This window comes from Pungitius pungitius, chromosome 1 (assembly GCF_949316345.1).
Source record: "Pungitius pungitius chromosome 1, fPunPun2.1, whole genome shotgun sequence".
Classification (NCBI taxonomy): domain Eukaryota; kingdom Metazoa; phylum Chordata; class Actinopteri; order Perciformes; family Gasterosteidae; genus Pungitius; species Pungitius pungitius.
This window is the reverse complement of record NC_084900.1, coordinates 23,803,373-23,828,348: the sequence shown is the minus strand read 5'-3', so window position 1 is coordinate 23,828,348 and position 24,976 is coordinate 23,803,373. Positions and strand designations below refer to the sequence as shown.

The 24,976-nt window shown below is 50.0% G+C and overlaps 1 protein-coding gene across 11 annotated transcripts in view; it reads left to right on the top strand.

Annotated features, from left to right (window-relative positions):
• The window catches only part of agrn (agrin), a 202,121-nt gene that overhangs the window by 155,274 nt on the left and 21,871 nt on the right, over positions 1-24,976 (top strand). For 10 of the 11 annotated variants that reach the window (XM_037478860.2, XM_037478859.2, XM_037478861.2 and 7 more), the window contains 16 exons: positions 426-569; positions 2,305-2,429; positions 2,516-2,621; positions 6,306-6,722; positions 8,671-8,796; positions 11,680-11,807; positions 13,979-14,093; positions 15,159-15,278; positions 15,452-15,898; positions 17,233-17,425; positions 18,720-18,935; positions 19,356-19,585; positions 21,070-21,204; positions 23,300-23,390; positions 23,586-23,750; positions 23,879-23,990. In XM_037478860.2, coding sequence (XP_037334757.2) covers positions 426-569; positions 2,305-2,429; positions 2,516-2,621; positions 6,306-6,722; positions 8,671-8,796; positions 11,680-11,807; positions 13,979-14,093; positions 15,159-15,278; positions 15,452-15,898; positions 17,233-17,425; positions 18,720-18,935; positions 19,356-19,585; positions 21,070-21,204; positions 23,300-23,390; positions 23,586-23,750; positions 23,879-23,990 — 2,870 coding nt within the window. The remainder of the gene's footprint in view (positions 1-425; positions 570-2,304; positions 2,430-2,515; positions 2,622-6,305; positions 6,723-8,670; positions 8,797-11,679; positions 11,808-13,978; positions 14,094-15,158; positions 15,279-15,451; positions 15,899-17,232; positions 17,426-18,719; positions 18,936-19,355; positions 19,586-21,069; positions 21,205-23,299; positions 23,391-23,585; positions 23,751-23,878; positions 23,991-24,976) is intronic. The other variant, XM_037478866.2, reaches the window with a different exon arrangement.

Here is a 24,976-nt window from a genome sequence, read left to right as displayed (position 1 = left end):
GGGGCTACGCAAGGGCACTCCATGGGCTATGTGAGATTAAAAAAATATATACATAGTTCATAGGCTATTCAATCAATAAAATACTACCCTAAAAATGTATAGTGTCCCTCATGCCACGGTGGTTTGACACAATCAGGCACACGCCACCTGTCAATCACTGCCGCCTTGACGGATCAAAAAGTGGAGTGGTGGTCGGAGCATAGCTGTGATGCTGCTGAACAGACGGAGGAACAAAGTGCCAGAGAAGGAAAAACCCGAGCCGGCAGAATCCTGTCAGTATTCAGAGGAATATGTTTTAATGGGACCAGTTGCAAACCACCCGAAGCTTGCTGTTTTTTTTCAGTGTTTCCTCTCTGTCACAAATCAGTCATTATTTTGTCTTTGGTCCTCTTCTTACCCCCCCCCCCTCTAAATCCCCACTTCAGCGTGTAACTGCGACGCCACAGGCTCGGTCCGGGACGACTGCGAGCAGATGTCGGGTCTGTGCTCCTGCAAGACGGGAGTGAAGGGCATGAAGTGCAACGTGTGTCCAGATGGAAGCAAGATGGGCACGAATGGCTGTGGCGAAGGTAACCAGGGACAGGGCCGGGTTAACATGTGGGGAGCTGAGAGACACCGACCACCTCTCCTGCCCCCCCCCCATTCTCCGTGTTTGTCTGTGATCCACCGTTCAGCTCTTTTTTACTGTCACCAGGAGAACGCGCAACGTACAAACTCATTTGACGAGGTATTTCCTGTGCGTCGCGCCCCACTTTTAAGACTTTTCACAGCACTTGCATGTGTTTGTTCATGCTTCTGCATCAGGGCTATTAATTACTCTGATTAATAATGGAAAACGCCCCAGTGATTGCACAAAAGTAGAAAAAAAAAAGCCGGTCGAGGGGAAAGGTTAGTTCCTGCTGCGGGGGCCTGCAGCTGCTTGATTAAGACGCACCATCGGATATCGACTGGAGGTCAAGAGCTTAATGAAGCCGGCGGTCCCGGCCCAGTGGGGGGGGGCGCAGCGCCACACACCCGGCTAGATGAAAAGACAAGGTGTAGCACATGAAAGCAGGGGGCCACGTGACGGGGGGGGTACTCTAAGCCCCTGTGATGTTGCAGCGATGCAAAGAACCACACTCGCAGCCTCGGATGGTGGAGGGCCGGGCTCTCGCTTCAAGGCTTCAAACGCTTCAGCAGCGATCTGTGGGAGGAAAAAAAAAATATGCTGAATTGTATATATGCTTTATACAACTCTTTTTTTGTTATACAAGGCAGTTTTGGCAAAATACTGTGGACTATGAAACCATGAATAATTTACACTGTGAGACTCTCAGATAACTGGACGACTTTAAAATCACATTGCTGCTGTAAAACTGTGGTTGTTGAGGACACTAAAAGCAGGTCAGACAGGAGCAGAATGCACTGGGTAGTGGGACAATGTCACAGCCATGTCCCCAACTCCCAGAGTCATACACTCCCATAATCAACAAGTGGGGTGCGATGCGATGGGGGTTGCTGCGTCAGGATCATTAAACCAGGCTAGTCAAAGTCAAAAGTCAAAGAGCTTGAATGTATTCACGCATTATTTATTTATTATTGATATAGCCCAATATCACAAATAAGATATGCCTCAGCAGGTTCGGCAGTCTGTACAGCATACAACACTTTCGCAGCCAATAAGGCCCGCAAAAAAACAACCGTCTGGAAAAAAGAGAACCAGGAGAAGAGCAATCTGTTGTATGCAGAATAACCTAGTAAATAACTTCTATCCATAATAATATGGGCGATGGTGGTGCATGGAGTAGCGTAGTGTGCTGGGAGCTGCAAGGTTGGTGGTTCGAATCCCAGCTGCTCCATGTGCCATGTTGAGGTGTCCCTGAGCAAGACACCTAACCCCTAAATGGTCCCCAGGCTAAAATGTAACGCATGGGTTATAATGCAATGTAAGTCGCTTTGGATAGAAGCGTCAGCTAAATGACATGTAATGTAATAATAGACAAATGACAACTGTCTTCTAAATATGTATTGTAACGTCAACATTATATTCGCTGCAAGTCAGTGCAGAACCATGGCAACAAGGCGAAACCTTGTTCCATGGCAACCTGCGAGACGACAGCTGTTGAAGCAGCTGGACCGTTGCAATAATATTAACATGCGTGTATGGATGCAGTGGCAGACTCAGAGACACATCTTTTGGTTTCATTACTCCCAATAGTAAATAATGATTCATAGATTCTGAGAAACCAATCTCATGGCAGATTGTGTATGTGAGTGATTACGGGACCTTACTTCTAACCTGTAGCCCCTCCCCCGCCCCCATAGCTCCCGAGGCCCCGGGTTCATGCGACAAGTTGGTGTGCAAATTTGGAGCCACTTGCAAAGAGGTGAACGGCCAGGCCCACTGCGAGTGCCCGCCGCCCGACTGCGATGACCAGAACAAAACCCAGGTGGGTCTCTTGAGACGTCGCCACTCACAGTCAGGAGTGAGCAGCGGCCTGCGGGGGGGGTTAACGTCTCGGTCCCTGTGGAGCAGGTGTGCGGCTCAAACGGGGAGACCTACGCCGACCAGTGCCAGCTGAGGACCATCGCCTGCAGGCTGAGGGAGGACATCGCCGTGCAACACTTTGGACAGTGCACAGGTGAGCCCCGTCGCACGCTCGCAGCCGCTGTCCCCTGGGCCCCGATCACAAGATAATGTGCCCTCCCTCATGTACGTGCAAGCAGTGATGTTGGTCGCACGCCGCCACGTGACAGCACAAGCAATGGGTGTGAGTCTCGACACACATAGTCAGAAAGAGAGAGGCGTCGCAGCTTTGTACCGCCACTCCCACAAGACAAGACACCGGCGCTCCCCCTCCCCTCGGTCGGTACGGGTGCTGTGGAGGACGGCGTGTGCGCAGCCCTTGGTCCAGATGCTGGTGGACATTGTTTGGATCGGTGTAATCGGTGCAGGGACGCGCGCCAAAGGCCGCAGGTCCTCCGTGTACAGTGAAGTTGTCGCAGTGACTGCCAGCTTGCTCTCGCAGCGGGAAGCCAGAGACGCCGCTGGCCACGCTCAGCGCGGCGGGGAGGGGTGGGGAGACGAGTGCCAGCTGTAAAGCTCCTGGCCACGAGCCACTGCCAGGTGTTTGGCTTTTTTGTGTGTGGGGGGGGGGGGGGGTTGGGAAAATGTTCATCCAACCCCTTGGCTCAGTGGGCGCGGATCAGGTGGACCAAAAACCAGCAGCGGTCCCTCTCCATTTCCCTTTGAGCTCTCTTTGCCAGGCCCAAACTAGGTCGTATCCATGGGGGCAGGGGGGGCAGGCTGTTGACACGGTCTGTGTGCGTGTGCGGTCGCAGGTACACGGATAAAGAATCCCCAAATATGCTCAGCGAGTGAGCGACAAGGCTCTGATAAGTCCCCGAACATCTGGCACCTGCAAATTCCGAGCCTGTTGGGTCACCGGAAAAAGGAGGGAGCCAAGAATCCGGTCTGGTTCCACATCGCTCTGTTGCCTGGCAATAGAGATGCGGGGTGTGTGCGTAATCCCTCACCTAAGCATTGCTGCACACAGAAGGCAAGAAGATGCCTCGCAGCAGAGTATCTCTCTCTCGCGCTGTCTCTCTCCCTTTCTCCCCCTCTCTCCATTGAATCCTCGGGGGGGGGGGGAGAGAGGCGAGCGCTTGGGCCTCCCTAACAGCCACGGAGGATCTTTTTCATCCCTTTCCCCCCGGATGCGGTTGCACTGCGGGTAGCTCGCTGCTCGGGGGGGGGGGGGGTTTGGTGGGTTAGATCTCCAGCTCATTTCACGTGTGGCTGGGTGCGAATTAGCCCCTCGCTGTTTACACGCAGTGCTTCCAGACCCCGGGCCCTCGGAGCGCGATGCGGCGCATCGATGCTCGCCGAGCTGCAGCGTGGCCCCCCACAACAGAGCAACGCCACAGGGCCCGCATGAATGAGCGACTATTGATCCTTCTTTCCTTTACACCATTCCTCCGTCGCAACTTTTTTTATCCTTATTTTTTTTTAACGATACCATGGTGTGACTACTGCAGCACAGTCGCCCGCTAATGGGCGCAGCGAGGTGGGAGAATCCTGCGTGAAGAAGCTCCTTAAAATCTGCTCTGCTTGTGAGAAGAAAAGAAAAACTGTGATGTTCCCCAGCTCTCTGTGAAGTCTTAAAAAAAGAAGGCCACACGCTACATGGGGAGGGGGGGATTTCAGCGCTTCTTTTGCAAAATGATGACGCCATCTCGGAAAGCAAGCCAAAAATACTCATTCTAGCTATTCTGTAGAAAGCATGGGGGGGGGGGGGGGGGGGGGGGGTTGACCACCAAGTTGGCAATGACCTGCCTCTCCCATATGGTGTCATCACCTGTAGGTTTGTGGCAAATTGGCAGCGTATGCCGGCATATGGCGCCTACGGGTCTGTTGCCTTCGCCGCTCTCTTCACACGTCATTCTGTTCCCACTCCCGATCCACTGTACTCTCCCACTGCTACGGCTTTGTTAACTGCCTATTTTTGTTCTTTCTTTCGCTACTATTTTCTTTCTCGGCCCTTTTGCGGTTTCCCCGTCCCTCCCCTTCCGATCTCCCGCGTCCACATTCGTCGTCGTCCTCCTCCTCACTGAGTGCAGCCGACACCTCAAACAGTCTTAATGACCGGCTTTCAACTATAACTACACGGTGGAGACGAGGCGAGATGACAATGATTCTTTTCTTTTTGTTTCGGCTCACAATGCGACACAACTGCGTGCACACACACACACACACACACACACACAAAGGGACTGTTAAACCTGATTAAGAGGAGCATCAGTTGAACAGACTGTGCTGCCAGTCCATATTTCCTCGTTTCTCCTCTTTCCTTATCTCGTGTCACATAGCATGCTGCTGGAGACATGCACACAAACACACATTAGATACTTCCCAGGGAGCGAGCCACCTGACGCTAAGCTTGGCAGCTGACTGACAGGTGTAGCCAAGAGGAAAAGGCGACGCATGCCACCGCCTCTCGGCGACAGCGTGCCCTCCCTTCTCCCGACTCCCCCCCTCCCCCCCTCTGCAGGCTATCTGCCGAGCTCCTAGATCACACCCCTGAGCGCCTCCCAGGCCTTTTCTGCCTGTCTCGGCACAGGTATCGCATTTCGCACCTCGGTGAATAATTGCCAATCCAGCAGGCGATTATAGGGCTGCAATTAAGGCCTACGCATAATGTGAGGCAAATCCTAATGGGGGGCAAATCTACGGTATTTTTGTTTTGTCTCTAATCTTCTGTACACCCACACACCTACACCCGGGGGACTAACGTCAGCGCTGTCACGCCTGCTTGCCTCGGCTCTCTAAACGTAGCACCCCCCCCACACACACACACACACCTCCCTCCCCCTCAGGGTTTTTTGTCCTATTTATCGTTCTTTTATTGCAGACAGTTTGTCCTTTTGCACCAGAGCTGTTTTTCCCACGATGGGCTCTGCAGAGAGCCTCATCTCTCCCCCTCATCCGGATGGATCTTTAAATACATGTGTTTGGGTGTGTGTGTGTGTGTGTTTGTGTGCGCGCTGCTTTCTGCGCGTCCGATGAGGAGCAGTGGTGTAGTCGTCGGATGCAAGCCGCATGCAGCGCGCCGCCTTTGAAGTTGGAGTTAAAGCCGGCTTCTTTCGCCCCATTTCTATCAATCATTCATCACCGGAGGCACTGGCTTTTGGTGATTAAAGCTTTGCTGCTGGAGGGCAGCATATGAATATGGATGTATAATTCATACGCATTGGCACAGTGTGCACGCACAAACACGTTCCATATGCGTGCCCACACAAGCAGGCACACACTGACGCCGACTGGAGTAGTTTAACCCTGTTTGGGCATAACATAACTCATCTGCAGGAGAAACACACTGCAGTGCACATAACTCTGAATGCAGTATGTCATCTGTCGGCGTATTCCACATTCAGTCTGCATATGGAGGCACTTTCATTACTAACGGTCTTGTCGGATAAAGATTGTTGACATCCCATCCATGGCGGGTTCTTAATCAGAAGTTGCTTTTACAAACAGGAGACTGTGAATATGTGCACGTGTGTGTATGTGTGTGTTGTGTCACTGTTGAGCATCAGGGAAAAGGCTCGGACGATTAAAAAGGACATAATGATTCGATAAATGCAGAGTTAAAGTTATTGTCAACACTGCGATGATCATTACGAGGCTTCGTTATGCTTCATCGGCTAATGCTGTTTGTATTTACTTTTCGGGGTTGTGTCGGAGGTACGAGGAGCAAAAATCGAAACATTTTCATCTTGGCACAGTCCCTCATCCATTCCTTGCTTCCTCCCCTGCCCTCCACCAGATACCATCTCTGAGCCGGCAGAGCGACCCACCCCCAAACCCCCCGCCACCACCACCGCCGCCGCCACCACCACCACCCCGGCTCCATTCCTCCCAAACCAGGTGTTCGCCCTGCCGCCTCCGCGGACGAAAGAGCCGGAGACCCCCCGGCGGCCCCCGCCCACCGCCCACTCCTCCACCCTCATGCACAACCGGGCAAAGCCCAACCAAACCATCCCAACCGAGCCGCGGCGGGCCACCCCCGCCCACTCCTCCCGCCGAATCCCGGTTTCCTCCGGCAGTGCCATGTCGTCCGAGGGCTCGGGCAGCGGGGAGCCAAGCGGGGACGACCAGACCGAGGAGGAGGAGGAGGAGGAGCAGGAGGAGGAAGCAGGTAGCGGCATCCCAACGGAGGCCAGTGGAGCAGAGGAGACAGTCGGTAAATCACCGCTTTTTCACTTCATTACCCATAATGCTTACAGGGCTGTGTGTGGGAGGGAGCTTTTTTCTCTCCCCAGAAACGTTCGGACAAACTCATTGTTTCTTCTTAATTGACATCCCAACACATCCATGCCATCATCCGTGAATTGACTGCTAACATAGGCACGGCCTCTTTATCTCTATGCAAATATTATGCCGAGCTGGGCAGGTGGAAATAATTATTTTTCCACAGGTGTCGCGTGTGTCATGTCCACTTGAACGAGACGCATATCTAATTTTTAGAAAGGAACGCATTTCACCGTTGCTACGCCACCTTGCGCTCTTTCCTCCCGTTGGCGCGGCGCTCGCCAAACAAACCCGGCTCTGTTAAATAGAACCTTGCCGGCCAGATGAAACTGCTGGTCCGCGTCCGGGGAACTCTGGAGCCTGACTTGACAGGCTGGGATGAGATGTGAGCCTGTGTGTGTGTGTGTGTGTGTGTGTGAGTGGATGCTGCGTGTCACATGACTAGTCCCGAATCTCTCTCGACACGCCCCTCTGACTGTAACAGCGGGCTTCGTGCTGGGACAGAAAGTCTGGAGACTTTTCTATCGTCTCTTTCTTTTTGCTTGCTGTTTTCCCCCCATCCGTCCGCCCCGCCCGACAGCTCGCAGTAACAGGATGGGATGGATGGTACAGCGGGGCACAGCGTCCTCTTCCGCCTCACCCCTCTCACAGAGTCTTAGATTTATTCTCTTGTCAGAGACTGACGGGAGTGCTCGACAAGAGCTTTTTACTGTAGGTGCTTGCTGACGTACACAGATGGTACAGGGTGGATTTCAACATGGATATTAAAATCCTACTGCATCTATATGATGATTGTGTTTCTTTGTATATTTAAGTTGAGGTCTTATCTCCGTTTTGTGTGTTTGCGTTTGTCTTTTGTATTTTCTACAGCTGCTCCACTGAGTTTGTCCAATTCCATGTGCACATATCAAAATGTGAGCAGGCCCGAGGTGTGCGTTTCTTTGTGTTTTTGTATTGCTGCTCTGTTGAAATCTGCTCTTATCTGTGACCTTGTGTGTGTGTGTGTGTGTGTGTGTGTGTGTGTGAATTTATTTGACGGCTGTCATGGCTCCCACTGGAGTCATACAGCGTCCCCTTGCTGGTGTGTCCAGCCCAACTTTCCCCCACCAGCATCTGTAAATCTGCAGGCCGCACGCCAACAGATGCCCCATAAACCCCGTCCTTGCACCTCCCTGCTCTCGCCTTCCTTGACCGCGAGTCCTTGAGCCCGTTGTCCCTCGCCTCTGACGTCTTTACGACTTGTTTGGCCCCCTAGCTGTTTGATTCCATGATTATTTCTAATCTCTGTCCGGCCATAAACTGTGCCGCCCCGCACCTAGACACCCCCCCCCCCCCTCTACCAAAACTGTCATTGGAGTGGACGGCGAGGGAGCGAGCCCAGCCACTTTAAAGTATTTTATGTCCCAGATATAGAGGGACTGTAACGCTAACACGACTGCATGTCCCTTCTTTTTCTTCTGGTAAGCCTTGAACGCGTGTTAGCCAATCGCCAGCGAGCAGTTATCATATCCCCTCATCATTTAAAGTGCTCTGTGTGTGACATGACTGGCAACAGTGGCCATTATGTGTTCCCTGCCTGAATAAATGAGTTCCAGGTGTAAAATCAATTCCCATGAAAATGCCATATAATCGCTCCCGACAGATGCCTCTATTAGCGTCCAATCACAGGTCAGCAGACTGCAAACTCGGCCATCTGCTGATGCGGGACCGATTTGTGAGAAGAAGGGAAGAAAAAAAAGATCTGTACCCAGGCAACGTCCGCTGGTCCCCTGGAGCCTAAAAGAGTCCCTCTGGTCTGGCTTTCAGCGATATGCTGGCTAGAATTTCTGAATGTCCTGAAGCTTCATGAATCATTCTGAGCCCCTCCGTATCTCCACCAGGTTCCACGCTGGCCAGCACCACTGCACCCACCGCCGAGGAACGCTCGTCCTGTGACAACACAGAGTTCGGCTGCTGCCCCGACGGCAAGACGCCGTCCAGCACTCCGGAGGGCGCCAACTGCCCCTGTAAGTCCAAATCCCCCGAAAGAGAAGCCCCTCTATGCCTTGACAATTACCTCTTTTCTGTCTATCGATTATAGATGCAGTAAATCGACGTTGCTTCATAACAATATCACTTCTCTAAAAGAGCGAGGAGAGGTTCAATTCCACTTTTCATGCCTTTGTATTGAGTAAGATGCCCGAGCCGAGGGAGGGTTAGCGTAGCTTAGCACGCAGGCTGGAACCGGAGGGAAGAGTAAGAGTAATAATTAGCGAGAGTAATTGGCATTTTCCTACCTCTTCCCCAAAATAACATTCCCCCTCTTTCAGCGTCGCTTCTTAGCCGGCTTCCCTCTTTGACCCCTCGTTCCCTCCTGATGTGTAAAGCTGGCAGCTCGCGTAAATGATGGTCTGTTTTTATTACCCCTGCACAGAATGCTCATCTCCGATTCCCTTTTCTTTAAACTGCCTTCTTCAATTTATAACCGTAATTTATTTTGATGCATTGCAAATCAACATGATATTTTTGAATGTTTACTCCGGGAATAGTCCTTTGTGCCATCTGCCTTGAGCAACCAGATGAACAGGTGCAATTTCTTATCCTCTGCCGCGCTTTTCATGAATCACAACCCTCATATGTAAATGATCCTTCTGGCAGGTGGGAGGAAATAGAAAAAAACAAACAGTGGAAGCGTCACCGCGGTAATCCATGTGACTCTAGTATTAGTTGCACCCTGAGTCATCGTCAAATTTTAGGGCCCATTTTACTCACTGCCTTCCCCTTCTTTCTCCTGTTTTAAATTGTCCGCCTTTCCTTTTATTCCCTCTGACCCCCCAACCCTTTCACACATATACGCACACACACACACACACACGTTATTCTCTATCATTTGTATCTCCCCCTTGAGCTATAACTCTCTCTCGCCTCAACTCAGTCAATCCTGATCCAGTGTTGCATCAGTTGATTCCTCTCTGGGTCCAGAGCGGGGAGTCGACCGGAGGCCGACGCTGTTGTACAAATCAGTGCCTCCTGCCAGACTCCGTTCATAAAGATAAAGCGCTTCTTTCTCCCATTTGCGCCCCGATGTCTCTCCCTCTCGCTGCGTCCCTCCGTTGTAATCTGCCCTCTATTCATCCCGGCGGTGTTAGCCTGTCTGATTGTGAAGGGGAGAACTCTCCCGGGCTTCCATGGGGGCACCGGGTCACGACTCGAAAGCGAAATTAGGGGGCAGAGTTGCAATCGCGGGTGGACCTAATGTCCCAAGTCCTTCCGATACACCAGATGAGTTTAGCAGCGCGGGATCCACGGCGCGATCGGGAAGATACGAGGCCACCTTTGGCCTTTACTGAGTTAACAGGGCTTAATGGGGGGTGAAAACTGTTAGTAGCTGTTAAGGCTTAGTGTTGTGGCCCCAAATCCAGAACGATACATATACGAGCCTTCAATAGTTAAAGAGAACACAAGTGGACAAATCCACTAAAGCCTATAAACATTTATCTCAGCCAACAATCGTGGCGCACCGGCGATCAATACTTCATTCAGCTCAAGTGTTTCCAATAAAAGCACGACGGCGATAGGCTGATCGAGCTCCTTGTCTTTTTTTCTTTCGGGGGGAGGGGTGGGATTGGAAAAGAGACGCATCACGTGGTAGGACATGCGGGTCTTTAAACGCCCAATAACTTGACCATATGACATCAAAGATAATGACCAGCAAATGTGAACGTTGATAACACGCTCGGCTCCAGCCACTGTGAACTCTCCCACATGCCACGGAAAGTGCTAGAGATCCATTACACTGTACAGTTCACTAGCATGTGATAAGTCAAACGGCTCCGTCCTTCCTTTCATCCCTTTCTTTCTTTCCCCTGATGCGTCCGTCACGGCAATGGGCCGGAAAATCACCCTCTGTGATGTTTGTTTTCTTAGCAGATTAAAAGTAGGATCGCCCCCCCCCTGCCCCCTCCCCTTATCAGCCGATGCACGGATGTGTTTCTGCCCCTGAAAGCACAGTGAAGAACCAAAAAAAAGAGCCGGGTGGGGGCACGAGGGGTGCAGATTGCTGTCCTTTTCTGCAGTTTCTACAGGGCTGAGCCAGCCAGCGCTCTGGCATTAAGGAGACAATTACGACTATCTCTCCCGATAATCACACGGGGGCTCTTCCCGTTCTCCCTCGCGTTGCTCAGGCCGCGGCGGCCATGATTGATTTGGGCAATTTGCTCTGCTGATTACGAGCAGCGCGGAAGCACGGCATCAGCGCCTCGATGCACGCCGCTCCGTTCTCGTCCCCGCACACGCACTCAAACCCCCTTTCAGCTTTATTTGCAGCTTCGTACCCTGCGAGAGCGCTACGGGGGGAAAAAAACTGGAGAAAAGACGAGTAGAGTTGATAAATGTTGGACAACATAACCTCCAAGGTCGCACAGTGAGGCTCACTTTGCTGAAGAAAGCACTTTGGGGGAGTGCCTGTGGGCTGTGTGTGTTATTTTCCCTTCATGTGTTTGTGTGTCTGTCTAACGTATTGTCTTTCTGCCCAGCCCTCCGTGCCTCGGCCAGCTTTTTGGATGAGTCTCAGTCTGGTAAAACTGGCGTGTATTTCCGCGTACCATTCCCTTTGCGCCTTTTTTCCTTCCTTCCTTCCTTCCTTCCTTCCTTCCTTCCTTCTCTCATATCTCACAGTCCACCTCCACCACCACCACGTACTCCCCGAACTCCAGCACTCTTCAAAACACCCACTCAATCAGCAACAACCTCAGTAACCTCCCCTTGTCAAACACACACAAGCAATCCATCACTAACCCCGAAAATGGCACAACCCCAAACAACGGGCACACGGGTCGTAGGGTGGAGGAAGGCTCCAGCGCTGGTGTTTCTCCATCACAATATTCTTTCCTCAACTCCTTTCCTTGCAGCCACCATGAGGTTCAGCGGTTTCCTGCACTTGGACCAAGTGGAGGGCCAGGAGATCTTCTACACCCGGGAGATGGAGGACCCCAAATCGGAGCTGTTTGGAGAGACGGCGCGGAGCATAGAGGGGGCTGTAAGTGCATTCAAGTGACATCAATGATATCTGGTGGCTAAATCGGCATCTACATAACATCATTTTCCCAAATGAACTTGTTAGCATGCAGTTATGACTTGGTTTAATGCACTGAGAGGGTTTACATGTGACCAGTAGCTTATGTCGGCTAACAAACATAATTATTCAATCAGTTCAGACTCTCCACTATCCCTAAATTTACATTCTTGGATTAGGCATTAATTGCTCATTTCACGGTCCCATTTGAGCCAAGATCCCGTAATGATGATGACTTTGAAGCTGCACTTCACAAAGTTTTGTGAAAAGTGTCTCCAGCCCCGCAAACGCCACACAGTATGGCTTTAAATGTTACCAAGAATCTTCATGGCGAGAGTGAAGGGCCTCTGAGACGACGTTGAAAGCATCTTCCTGAGACACTAAACCCTAGAGCCGGGCTAATCAAACGGTGGGCTCCGGCAGGCAGGCGGCTTTCATTTCGGGGTGTTGCAGACTTGACACCCCTGAAGCTTTGAGGAATATTCTGTTGCACTGAGCTCGAGTGCTTTCACTGGCTGGAGATTTGATAGAAGTTAAAAAAAACACAGAACGGGGGGGGAACATAGCATGTCAGAGATTTGATTTTTAATAAACAGGGAGTATTATCAAACTGTATATAGCGTTTGAATTCATTTAAGTGGAGCAAAATAGAACCCTTCTCAGTGTGTGTGTTTCCTCACATTCTCTGCTGACTACGTCTACATCTACGGATGTTTTACATAATTTGGCGGACTCATTTAATTTCAAGCACAGCAGTAAAGCTCCAGGGCTGAGCGAGCACAGAACCTCCACCAGGCTTCCAGAACTCTTAAAGTTTATTATGAAAAGTATATATTTTTTGAAAAAGCTAAGAGGCACGTGCACTGGTTTGTTGATCGCCTCACCAAACACTTCAGACCGCCGCAGGTGAGCTTAAGTAAGATGTTAGAGGTATTGGCAACCTCCAGGCCTTGTGTGTGTTGTCAATCCAGGGCCTTCATCCTCTGACGAAGTGGGGTAGACAGTACACATCTACCAGCTGTTGTACCGCTGTTACCAGCCCCCACTGGGACCTAATCTACTGCCTCACAGACATTTCCGAGTGTGTATATCGGTGTGTGTGTGTGTGTGTGTTTGCGTGCCACTTGATAGCGGCCATCCCCCTCTTCATCTTTTAACACTCACTTTAACACACTCACACACACGCAATCAAGCCGGGGGCACATTTCCGTGGCAACCTGTTTTCCCATTCTTGAATAAACGAATATGAGAGAACGGGGGTTTTCTTCTGCATATCAGTGTTTGTCAATCATTCCCATTCCTAAGGATTTTATTACCCACCGTCCCAGTTTGCCCGTCAGTTCATGGAGGGAATAATCTGAATCTTCCCGTGTGTATTAAATCAACGGTGTCACGGAGTGAATCAGCAGCCGCTCACGTCGGTGCTCACATCTGGAGCGCCTGTAGTGTTCTTGTTGATGAAAATGCAAAAACAACGTTGACATGGTAACTAACACCAACGTCAGCATTACCTAACAGAGAAATGGATGCACCGTGACAATAATAATCAGTGATTAAAGCTATAGATAAAATAAATCACAAGAAAATCCCACGTTGTGAGGGACTTTTATTGGAATACAAACGTTGAGATGCAGATGGTCCGTGTAAGTCAATGGAAACCCTTCACTCAGAGCATTGAAACGATCCAAATGCAAGACATCACTTTTAATTGATCAGCTAACTTCAATCAAAAATCCCCGTCGGCTTAAATAATCCATTTCAGTCCACCGTCCACATGGGGCTCTTCTAGCGTTTATAACTTACAGGCATTGGGGAGCGCTCCAGAAGCAAAGCCAATCAGAAGCTTGTGTAATGGTTGTCCGACATTTATCGTAGCTCCTCCCGAAAACTTGTCTCTATAATTAATGCCACGGCTGCAGCTAAATGTCAATTTGTGCACCCCCACCCGAGAGGTTTCCTCTCTGCACCCCAATTTGAGCGGCAGTCTTTCTTCCTCGGAGATAGAGTACAGTCTTGTAGAAATGGACTCGCTGCCCATTACCAGCCTCATTTATCATCTCCTCTCTCTCTCCTCTCTCTCTCTCTCTCCTCTCTCTCTCTGTCTCTCTCTCTCTCTCTCTCTCTCTCTCCTTCAGCTCAACGAGTTGTTTAGGAAGTCAGCGGCGCACAAAGACTTCATGAGCGTCCGTGTCCGGAACCTGGCCCCCAGCAACTCCATCCTGGCCTTTGTGGAGGCCCACTTCAAACCAGGTGAGAGGCCTCTCAAGACAGCAGGAGATTTGATGAACAGAAAAATGTACAGTCACCATATATATATTATATATATATGCGCTTCAGTTGTGGTTTGTTCGCCCTTTGTCTTTTTTTAAGTCAGATAACTACAAGAAAATCCTACTGGATTTAAATTAAATTGGGATGAAAGTTAGGCCACCGGCCAAGGAAGACCTGATTATTTTTTCTTTTATGCTGAATTAACCACTATTTTACCATTTTTGAAAGGACTTTCAATTTTCACTTGTAACTGCTGGACTGTGAGGCGAAAGGGGCCAAATGAGTTCTTTCCTGGATTCCTTGCATCAGCACCTCATTGGGATTTGTATTAATCCTCCTATACAAATAACACGGCGCAGACAAAATTTAGAGCATAATCTTTTTATATTATATTTTTGTTAATATTCCTTACAGTCCTCTTGTTCCCAATAACACATTTTGCAATCATATTGTACCTGCACATAATTGCCCTGACTAATGCTGCATTTTTCCTCTACAGATACAAAAGCTCATTCAAATAGCCATGATTCATTTGTTGTTTTTTTTGTTTTACCTCTCCCAAAGAAAAAGCATTATTTCTGCTGCAGATCCGTATGCGGGTTAAGAACTATTGGATTATTAAAAGAAAAAAAGAAAAACATTGTGTAAATCTGCTTTTTCAATTTGATCTCAATGCCAAATTAATCTGCCTATGTGTTCATAAAGTGTGTCCCTAAATGGCCATGAAGGTGAGACTATTGTCTCGTCCTCTTTATCAACGTCTCTTTGTGTCCTCAGTGGTTAAAGGTGCAGTTAGGGAAATTGCAGATAATAGAATTGTGCCCTAAAGCCCAACTAAATTCTCAACAGAAATGTATTACTCTTGAATAGAAGTGACAGACACTGGAAAACATACAATAATGATTTGTTCCTTTTATTGTTCAAAATATCCTTCAAAGGAGTTAATCACAAGTTTATATCATCAAAAAAAACGAAATGAAACCACTAAGAACGGTAGTTGCATGTTTTTTTTAATATAAAAATTGTACCTCATGTTTATGGTAGATACGAGATTGACGGTGGAGGACATCGAAGGAGCCCTGCTGAAACAGCTCAAGGCCTCCAGAGAGAGCGGCATCGCCGTGAAGAAGCCCGAGGACGAGAACATCCGCTTCACCAATTATGGTAACGCAGTATGGGTTTTTAACGGGGCTGTGTGTGGATTAATGAAATGAACAGAGGGTTTTAAGTTATTCATGAGGTGATTTTTCAAAGGTTTCAGGTTTCGGGTGTTGAACAGGAAAATCTGCAGACTGCAGGCTCAACAGAACTACTTTTCCTTTGTCCCCTGTTGACAGGCCTCTCCTCCGTCCCCTTCTTCACCACCACTTCCACCACCACCACGGCGTCAGTCACCACAGCTGCTCCCGCCACCACCACCACCACCACCACTACAGCCACCCCCTCCACAACTACCAGGCCTCCGCCGACCTCCATGTACATCACCCGTCGCCCGCCCGGCACCACCCGCAGGCCCAACAGCGGTAGGCGTACCACCACCACCACCACCTCCGCACCGGTCACCACACCAGTACCGACCACCACCACCACCACCACCACAGCAATCACCTCCACCGAGCCCCACCCGGCGACCACTGCGGCTCACAGCAGGGGGCGGCCCTCCCACAGGCCGGCCAAGCCCTGCGCCTCCCACCCGTGCCTCCACGGGGGCACCTGCGAGGAGGAGGGCAACGACTTCAGCTGCCAGTGCCCCGCCGGCCGAGGAGGCTCCGTGTGCGAGAAGGGTGAGTGGGTCCTCTGTGTCGTCACACCGGAGCGGCTTGTTGTTACTCTCGACAGTTTCAAGGTCTGAGTCCACTCAAACTCATGTGGGACAATACGCCGGGTCAGACTTCTGTATCTGGCAGTTCTGAAATATTGAAATGACTAAGTAACGGCGGACTTTGACAGTGATTTCGCAGCATGTGAGAGGGTTTTAGAAACTCCCTTTCCGTTGTGCTAATCATGCTTTTTGTTCTCTAATCAGCACTTTGGTGTAAGTCCTGTTCATAAAGCAGCAGATACAACGCGTAATGATTTTTGAATGAATCATCCTATACAAAAGCAATGTTTCATCAAATGAAAGTTTTTATCTGAAGGAGTTAGCTGAAGTTTTGGCTGTGAAGTGAGACCACAATCAGCTGTGTGAGTAATGTCTTCCAGCAGAGCAGAGCTGTTGTTGTGAAGATGATTGATGAACATCAATCAGCGCTCAGCTCAGAGGAGTGTCTACTCTCCAGATTTTTGTAAATACGTTTCGGCGAGGTTGACTCCGAGACAACATCTCGCGTCTGCGCTTTAAACTCAACTCAAGTGATTCCGACAGGTTCGACGCCTCGGAACTGAGAAACCGCAGAGCCGCTCGCCAAAGGCAACGCAGAATCCAATCAGCGCCACGGGGAAAATCATAAAGCAGGGAGAATGCACAACTCTTTTGTCCCCCCTTAATCCTTCTTTGGGGTTTTTCGGGGTATGAAGAGCGACCTCACGCAGCTGCATCTTAAGATAATTGACAGTAATTGTTTGGACGGGGGTTAGCTGGTGAGAATCAGTGTGTGTCTTGGAATAAGAGTGGCTGAATGAAGTCACACACACACACACGCACGCATAAGAGACGCGCGGGCCTCCCCCAGATCAATCAAGTCATTAGAAACGAGGGAGCTCATCAGCTGCCATTCTCCTCGGAGAGACGGACAGAAAGACTGATGGACGGAGGGAAAAATAGCGCGCGGGGAGAATATGGATGATCATGATGATAATTGCTGAGTGGCAGAAAAACAAAGGTTTCCGCTGTGTGTGTGTGTGTGTGCGTGTGTGCGTGCGTGTGTGTGTGTGCGTGTGTGTGAGAGAGTGACTCAAGGGTGGATGTAAAAATCCACTTAACTTTCACCTTTTCATAAGCCAAACATGCATTTTGAGAAGAAAAAAAAACACCACACACTGAGGGAGAGGCTTATTTCTCAAGAGAGACACGCCCCCAGCTTACGCTTAATGGTGCATAATAAAAAGTCTATCACGCACACGCTAAGGCCAATGATGTAGTAACGACAGGTGGCTTGTGGTCTTCATTCCTCCACAGTGATCAGATACTTCATCCCGTCCTTCGGGGGCCAGTCGTACCTGGCGTTCCCGACCATGAGCGCCTACCACACGGTCCGCATCGCCATGGAGTTCAGAGCGTCCGAGATGACCGGCGTGCTGCTCTACAACGGCCAGACGGGCAAGAAGGACTTCATCTCTCTGGCTCTGGTCAACGGCAAGGTGGAGCTCAGGTAAGCAGCTGGGAGAGAGGGGCGGGGGGGGGGGGGTGTCGGCTGCTGATTTTTGACTGCCTTGACGGAAAACTCCAGGGTCCATCGACTGAGGAGAAAAGACGGGAAAAAAAGAAAAGACGCACCAGATTCTTGACAGATTTGCAGGCGACGACCACAAAGGCAGAAATGTGTTCAAACTTGCAAACAAGCTGTCCGCGTGATCCCATTTACAGACGGTGGGGGCATATGCACGGAAATATGCGCAGGATGTCATAATCTGTCGTTTCATTTGTATTTTTAATCACATATATCCTTATTCTCGGTGTATGTAACATTTGTGTGTACAGATGGAGGCGTTGACTCACGGACGTGTTTCCAGAAACGGCTCATAGATGAACGTGACTGAACATGTTGTACATGAGGATAGAAGCAAAATTTATTATTTATATTCATACTGCGCCAGCGTGGACTGATGAATACAAACGGGGGAGAAATTCACCAAAACATCTGAGGTTTCGCTACATTTCATCCAGACCTAAATGCTTGCTCGTCTCTTTAGGATCCACTCCTAATGGGATTTGAACAAAATGCATGCAGTAGTAGACTGAGAGGAGATCTGTTTAAATTGGAGCATCTTTCCTGCCAGAAACATGTATGCAATTCCACAAATACAAATGGAAACCATCCTCCAGGGATGAGCAGAGACGTGAAAGGACTAATTAGAAAGTCTGCACCGTGTCTCCTTTGGACTTATTTCAAACCACTTCCGCTCCCCTTTTCTTTCTGGTACCTTGTTTCACTCTGGCCCCCGAAGGAAAGGCCCTTCAGGGCCCCCTAACCTGGCCAGGTCACATTTCTCCATTCACAGGGAAATCAATAGCAAGCCAAAGGAGATCATTAGTGACTCGGCTTCTGAAAAACCTCAATTCCAGAAATACAGCCGTGAGATTCCCACCCACAGCTCTGCAAATCCGGGACGTGGGGAGAAGAACTAATTATTTGTGGCAGATAATTGTTCTCAGGTTGATGCTAAAACTACCAAATGTGAGGGAGCACATACACGGCGACTCTTTTCTGTGACGAGACAGACCTTTTCTCATCAAAAACTCATTAGATAAAAGGTTTAATTAAAAAGAGGCTTTTTGTAAGTGAGCAAGCGCCTCATTCCAGACACATATTACAGAATCCCTGATGTGAAGTCCCACAGCTTGTTTCTTACAGACCTTTTTGGGTGGGAAACTAGCTCCTCGACCGAAAGGAGGCACGCTGTCGGTTCAATGTGGTTTTCTGACCTTGCGTCTCCTCTTCTCAGGTTCAACACGGGTTCGGGCACAGGCACGGTGGTCAGCAAAGTGCAAGTCCATCAGGGCCGCTGGCACCAGCTGGTGTTGACCCGCAACCGGCGCAGCGCCATGCTGAGCGTGGACAACGAGCCTCACATCGAGGGCGAGAGCCCGCAAGGCACCGACGGCCTGAACCTCGACACCGACCTGTTCGTCGGCGGGGTGCCCGAGGACATTAAGCAGGAGTAAGACCCTCCGTCCGATACACAGTGTGTGTGTGTGTGTGTGTGTGATAACATTCAGGGCACGGAGGTCCATTAACTGGGGCTTCGCTCCGAAATAAAAATCCACAGCGTTTCATTTTTAATCCAGTACTTTAATCCACCCCCCCCCAGCCTTCTGACTCTCTGCTATCTCGTTACTGACCTCTATGGAGCCCTTGTACACAAAAGTCTAGTGGAGTAGTTAGTAAGAATATGCCAATTGTGTATAGAAACAACTATTTGTATGGGGGTTTTTCTGGTGAAGTTGAGTTGAGGGTATTAAATGAAGTACTTTAAAGATAGTTATTTTTGTACCAGTTTTGTAATGTACCCTAGACCTGTTATTATTGAGTAACAGTAGTGTAATAATGTTTTGTGCTCCCCCTTTTTTTTTTCCTTCAGCGTGAGGGAAAGGACAGCGGTGGCCACGGGACTAGTGGGCTGCATCCGCATGCTGGATGTCAACAACCGGAGGCTCAACCTGCAGGAGAGCGGGGGCGACAGCATGTACGGCAGCGGCGTGGGCGAATGCGGCAACAACCCCTGCCAGCCAAATCCCTGCAAGAACGGCGCTGCGTGCCAGGTCAAGGAGGCGGAGATGTTCCACTGCAAGTGCAGCAAGGGGTTCTGGGGTAAGCTGCTGACAGTATGTGCGCTTCAGCGCCGCAGCGGTGCAGGTCAGCGGCGTTTCTGATGCTCAGGTAGTTTTGAGAGGTTTAGTCCACTGCTGAGGAATAGGTAGAAAATAGAAGAATTCTCATGTTGAAAGGACGTTGGTGTACCTACGTTGCCTTCCCTCCTGGGTCCACTGTGATCATGTTTTAGTCACACACCCTAAGTAGCGCCACGGTCTAATTCCACAGTGAGATTCATGCCTCCGTTATCAGCCCCTGGACGTCATTTTGTAAACAGCAACAAATCTGTGTGTCCGACACAGAAACGAGGGATTAAATTAAAAAACTTCTGCCGAACGCTCAGCGATTGACCTCTGGCCCATCTCTACTTTCAGATGCTTTTTTATTTTTCTATCCATCCCTCCAGCAGACACCAACTAACAAGGGAATCTGGCTACTGTGAGCAGACAGCACCATGCGCAGCCAAGCGTTCCGCCCGCTGGTTGCGTGGCAGCTTGCTGCAGAAAGTTTCACCCCGGAACCAAATTAATTGTCAGAGATAACTTCTATGCTACAACAGTAAACACTTTTTTTAGTCGCACGGGGGCCGTCTCGTGGTGAGCAAAGCGACCTCTCAGGGCGAGTTTTAGGAGGCGTTTTCACTCTAATTTAAAATGTGGATGGATAAAAGATTGCATTACATAATTATTGCCTTTTATAGAAGAGGTGCTTTTATGTTTTGCTGCTGTTGAGAAGCCCGGGAGGAAGTGTAGATAACCCTGTGCTCTGAAGGAGCCCTGCTGTGATCAGATTTGTGTTGGCACCACGGCGAAAAATGAATGGGAATAATGAGAATTGGACCGTTGCCTGCGGACTCACATTCAAGTTAATTTTATCATCGTGTCAGTGCAGAAAGTGGCCAACATTGCGGATCTGGTGGCGAGGGACAGATCTCAGGGGGCCAGGACAAAAAGGGATAAATGGAGCGGTGAACGCTGCAGTTGGAGGGAGGATAGTCATATGAATGAGGGAGGGGGGCGAGTAAATACGTGGTAGGAGGAAGGAAGAGATACAAAAAAGAAACAAGGAAGGATGAAAAAAAGTTGGGAGAAAAAAGAGGGGGGGTGGGTAGCCCCGGGAGCTCAGTGGGGTTCATTGAAGCCCGCGCCTCACCACAGGCTCCGACAGCTTAAGACACGAAGACTGAACGCAGAAGGGCTCCGGGGGGGGGGGGGGGGGGGGAGAAAACGGCATCTACCAGAGCCTTCCCCACAGACACACGGCGGCGTGGCAGGGAGGCTCTCCACCGGTTAATCTGGACATGTAATATTTGTTAATCCCATTAGAGAAGGACCTCTATTACAGAGGAAATCCTGCTACCACGTAAATGGGTGTCACCCCTTCCCCGGCGGAAGAAAAGGCTTTAAAACATTGGTGCTTTTCTCACGGTTGATCTATGTGTATGTGTGTGTGTGTGTGTGTGTGTGTGTGTGTGTCACTAGGTCCAACGTGTGCTGACGTCCATGACCCCTGCGAGCCCAACACGTGCCACTCGTCCTCCCGGTGCCAGGCGCTGCCTGAGGGAGGCTACAAATGCGAGTGTCCCATGGGGCGTGAAGGGAGGCACTGCGAGACAGGTAACGTAACTCTGTGTAAAGTAACTCGCATTCTCGAGTCAGCGCGTGTTTTTCCAACCCTCCCTCCCTTTGCAGAAGTTGCCCACTGCGACTGAACACACTCTGCACATGCACACTGCTAACAAAAGAGAAAGACGCGGCCGCCGCACCCTCTGGGAGTTCAGATAAAAGGCGAAGGGCCTCCTCCCGCGCCCCGAGTCCCAGTTAGCGGGTGATTCACATAAATTTGGGGCGAACCAAAATCAATGCGGTGTGAGCGAGAGCGTCTCCCATTCCAAAAGGCTACCCCCACCCCCCCCACTGGAATCAATGAGATGACTAATCACACCAGTCCTCCTTGCCAGCGGTGATTAATGCGAGCGTCAGTCAGCCACAGACAGGAGCTCAGAGGTAGCGCCCCTGAGCGCTGCACTGGGACCAGTAAAAATCAGTAATCTCGCAGACCACTCACCGGACGCGTGCAGGTGAATACGGCGTAGTATTAAGCGTGTGTGCTCACTTTCAGTTGCGCTATGGTGTCCCTTTTCAGTTCCTCAGTTGCAGCTCGCTGCTGTGATTTTCACCGTCAAGGACTTTTCTCAAGGGGGCTCCAATAGTGTTGAATGCCCTTCCTTTTTTCCGCTTGGTGCCATTTCTCCCTGTGATAGTGTGAATCATTATTATTTAGTGATGAAAGCAGGAATGCCTTGTAAAACTAACTGCTGGCGGCGGACTTTGAGTTTCAATATTGTTTTGCATTCAGCTGCAATATGCTCCAGTTTTAACGCACGAAACCTCACCAACTGCAGCACCCACACACGTCAAGGGTTGATTGTTTCTATCATTTTATGGATTCGGTGAATTATGTCTTTATCACATTTTGACTTGACGCTTCTTAGCATGTTCTTGTGCATTCATTTAAATAAAGCATGTTGAATTGAATTAGTGAAAGCGATTCACTCTGCAGTAAATGGCGATGTCGAACTGATGGAATGGGGGCGGGGCCTGGAGCTTAGTTTGCAGCGACGTTGGCAGGATGTGCGTTTTAGCTCCTTGGTTGTTGCTTTCCTTCTAATTATTGTTTTAACAGGTTTTATTGCAATTACTAGGCAGCGGTCAAATAAAAACCAAATAACTAGCAGCTCCCTGAGCATTGCATTTATTTCTTCTGTGTTTTAGCAACGGACAACTGAAAACTCTTGGCCGCACTGCTCTACTCCCCATGCTTCATGTGGGCTTTTCTTGGTTGCTTGATTCAATCCAGTGCCCGGCTCTCTGGTAACTTATTGATCGGGGGGGGGGGGTGCTTTTCGATTGAGAGCACAGGGTGTAATAAATGAAAAAAGAACCCGCCACACTCCAATAAGAAACTGCACCAAGAGCAGCTCTGATACTCCAATAGTTCAGCTTTGAGTCCTTGTGGCGTATCCAAGTCTATTTTTCCCCACTGTGGTGCGGGCCATCATCATTAGCAGTCCTTTGCACAATGGCCAATTAGCTTCCTCATCTCGGTCCGCCTTCCCCATCCTGACACGCCTCGGCTAATCCCGGCCAATTACAAATTAAAGCTTTCTTGCTGGCTACATAGATATGTGTTTGTGTGTGTTTGTGCGTTTGAGAGCATCTAGTGTTGGTAGTTTTTGTACCATTGACACATACCCGCGGGTGACACTTGAATGATTTTTAATGAGCAGCCCCATGTTTGGAGGATGGCACGCTGCCTGTCTTAATCACTCCAGACAGGCACACGTAGACACCATTGCAAAGACACACATTTGTAAAAAAAAGGCGCGCCAAAATACAACGGCGGCATTATTTCATGGGTCCTGGCTGTGGTGTTAAACTCGACATGTCTCCAATGGTCCTTTGTTATACAGTGGCAGACTGTGTAATCAGTGTGACGTAAGGTGGTTATTGTTTGAATCGCTGTCAAGAGAAAGTCTTAATCCCAAAGGCTATGAAAACACAAATCCATCTCTTTCCATAATGCTGACAGGTCCCCGAGAGACGCACCGACCATCCCTATCCCTGAATTTCAAGTGCGTCAGCAACAACAACAAAAACGGACTCGAGGATAATTACGGTCTCTTTTGTTTGCTGTTTTTTTTGTCCCCAGTGGCTGAGAGGAGAGGGGCTTACATGCCGCTATTCAACGGGGACTCTTACCTGGAGCTGAAGGGGCTCCATCTCTACGGGCAAGATCTGCGGTAAGTCCCAGGTCTCAGCATGTAACACAGCCGAGACCTGCACGCATTACTCAACACGGGGCACCGTGTGGCATTCAAAGGCTAAGCTTGTTCGGGGGCCCAGGGCAGGAGCTGCATGAACAGAACGTTGACAACAGCGTCGCTCCCTCGGGTAACTCGGACTCCCTCCTGTGTTTGCTTGTGCTGTTCCTGCAGGCAAAAGGTGAGCATGACAGTGGTCCTCATGGCCAACGACTCCAACGGCTTGATCTTCTACAACGGCCAAAAATCGGACGGGAGGGGAGACTTCATCTCTCTGTCCCTCAACGATGGCTTCCTGGAGTTCCGCTACGACCTGGGAAAGGGGCCCGCCACCATCAGGTTGGCCTCGTGTATATAAAAATAAGGACTGGGCGGGAAAATGGCATTTTGTGGGGCTACAATCCGACGACATGACACGTGGACACGCCAACGTTTGACTCACGCCCGTGTCTGTGTGTGCAATTCAGGAGTTTGAAAAAGATGCAGCTGAACGTGTGGAACACCATCAACCTGGAGCGCTCCAACCGCAAAGGAGAGATCACGGTGAACAGGAAGGACCCTGTCCGCGGGGAGGCGCCGGTAAGGAAGAGCCGCCGGGCGAGCTCCTGCTGGTGGCTGCTTGTCTCGGGCTGACGGGCCTTGCTTGTGTCGTATACAAACTGCATTGGTTCCATCATCCGCCGCCTCTGGCTTTTCGGTGCCGCTTTTTTTAAGCTGTCGTCATTTTGGACCCCCGCTAAAAAAATGGGAGAAATCTCTCAGCGTCTCACCTGCTGGAGATACAACCTGGTTGTTGCACGTAGGGAGCTCTTACTGCTGGTGTACACGTCGCCGGCTCAGCCTGGGGAGCCGGAGGCAGATGAAGGCGATACAGTAGCAGCGTAATGAAACTCTTCAGCGCCGCGTCCAGACCAATAAAGCAGGTAGACCCTTCCAAATGAGGACGATCTAATAGTTTGATTAGGCCGTAAGTCATCCAATTATATTAAACAGCATAATTTGTGATTATCAACGTGCACTCTGTCAACACATCTTACCACCACCGCCCCCAGTTTTCCCCCCTCTCTCTGCGCAGTCCTTTCCCCGGACTCGTCTGTATGGTAATTGTGTTTTACTCCAGCAACACGAAGCAGCGGAAAATCTTATTAAAAGAGGAGAGCAAGGGAGAAGCGTTGTGTTGTAGAGAGAGAGAGAGAGAGACAGGGGGCGGGGGGGGGGGGGGAGATGAGCTGGGACTGGTAATGGAGCTCAACGCAGAGAGATACCTTCCAGCATTGTTCTCGGCTCGTTCTCTCCTACTTTTGCTTCAACAACTTCGGAGCGGCGTTATGCCACGCTGTGCTTAGAGCACCAACATCACATCAAAGGCGGTCACACGCTTGTCTGGAGACGTGCTGCATGCCGGGAGAGTTCATCATGGCAAAAGACAGCTCGCCTGCAAATATGATGCGGCACATACTTCAACTTCACCTCTCGCTCAATGGCAGCACTGTAAATGAGGCCGGGCGAAGCGGCGCCACTCACAGTCTATCATCTGGGGCGTTTTTTCTTCTTTTTTCCCCTTT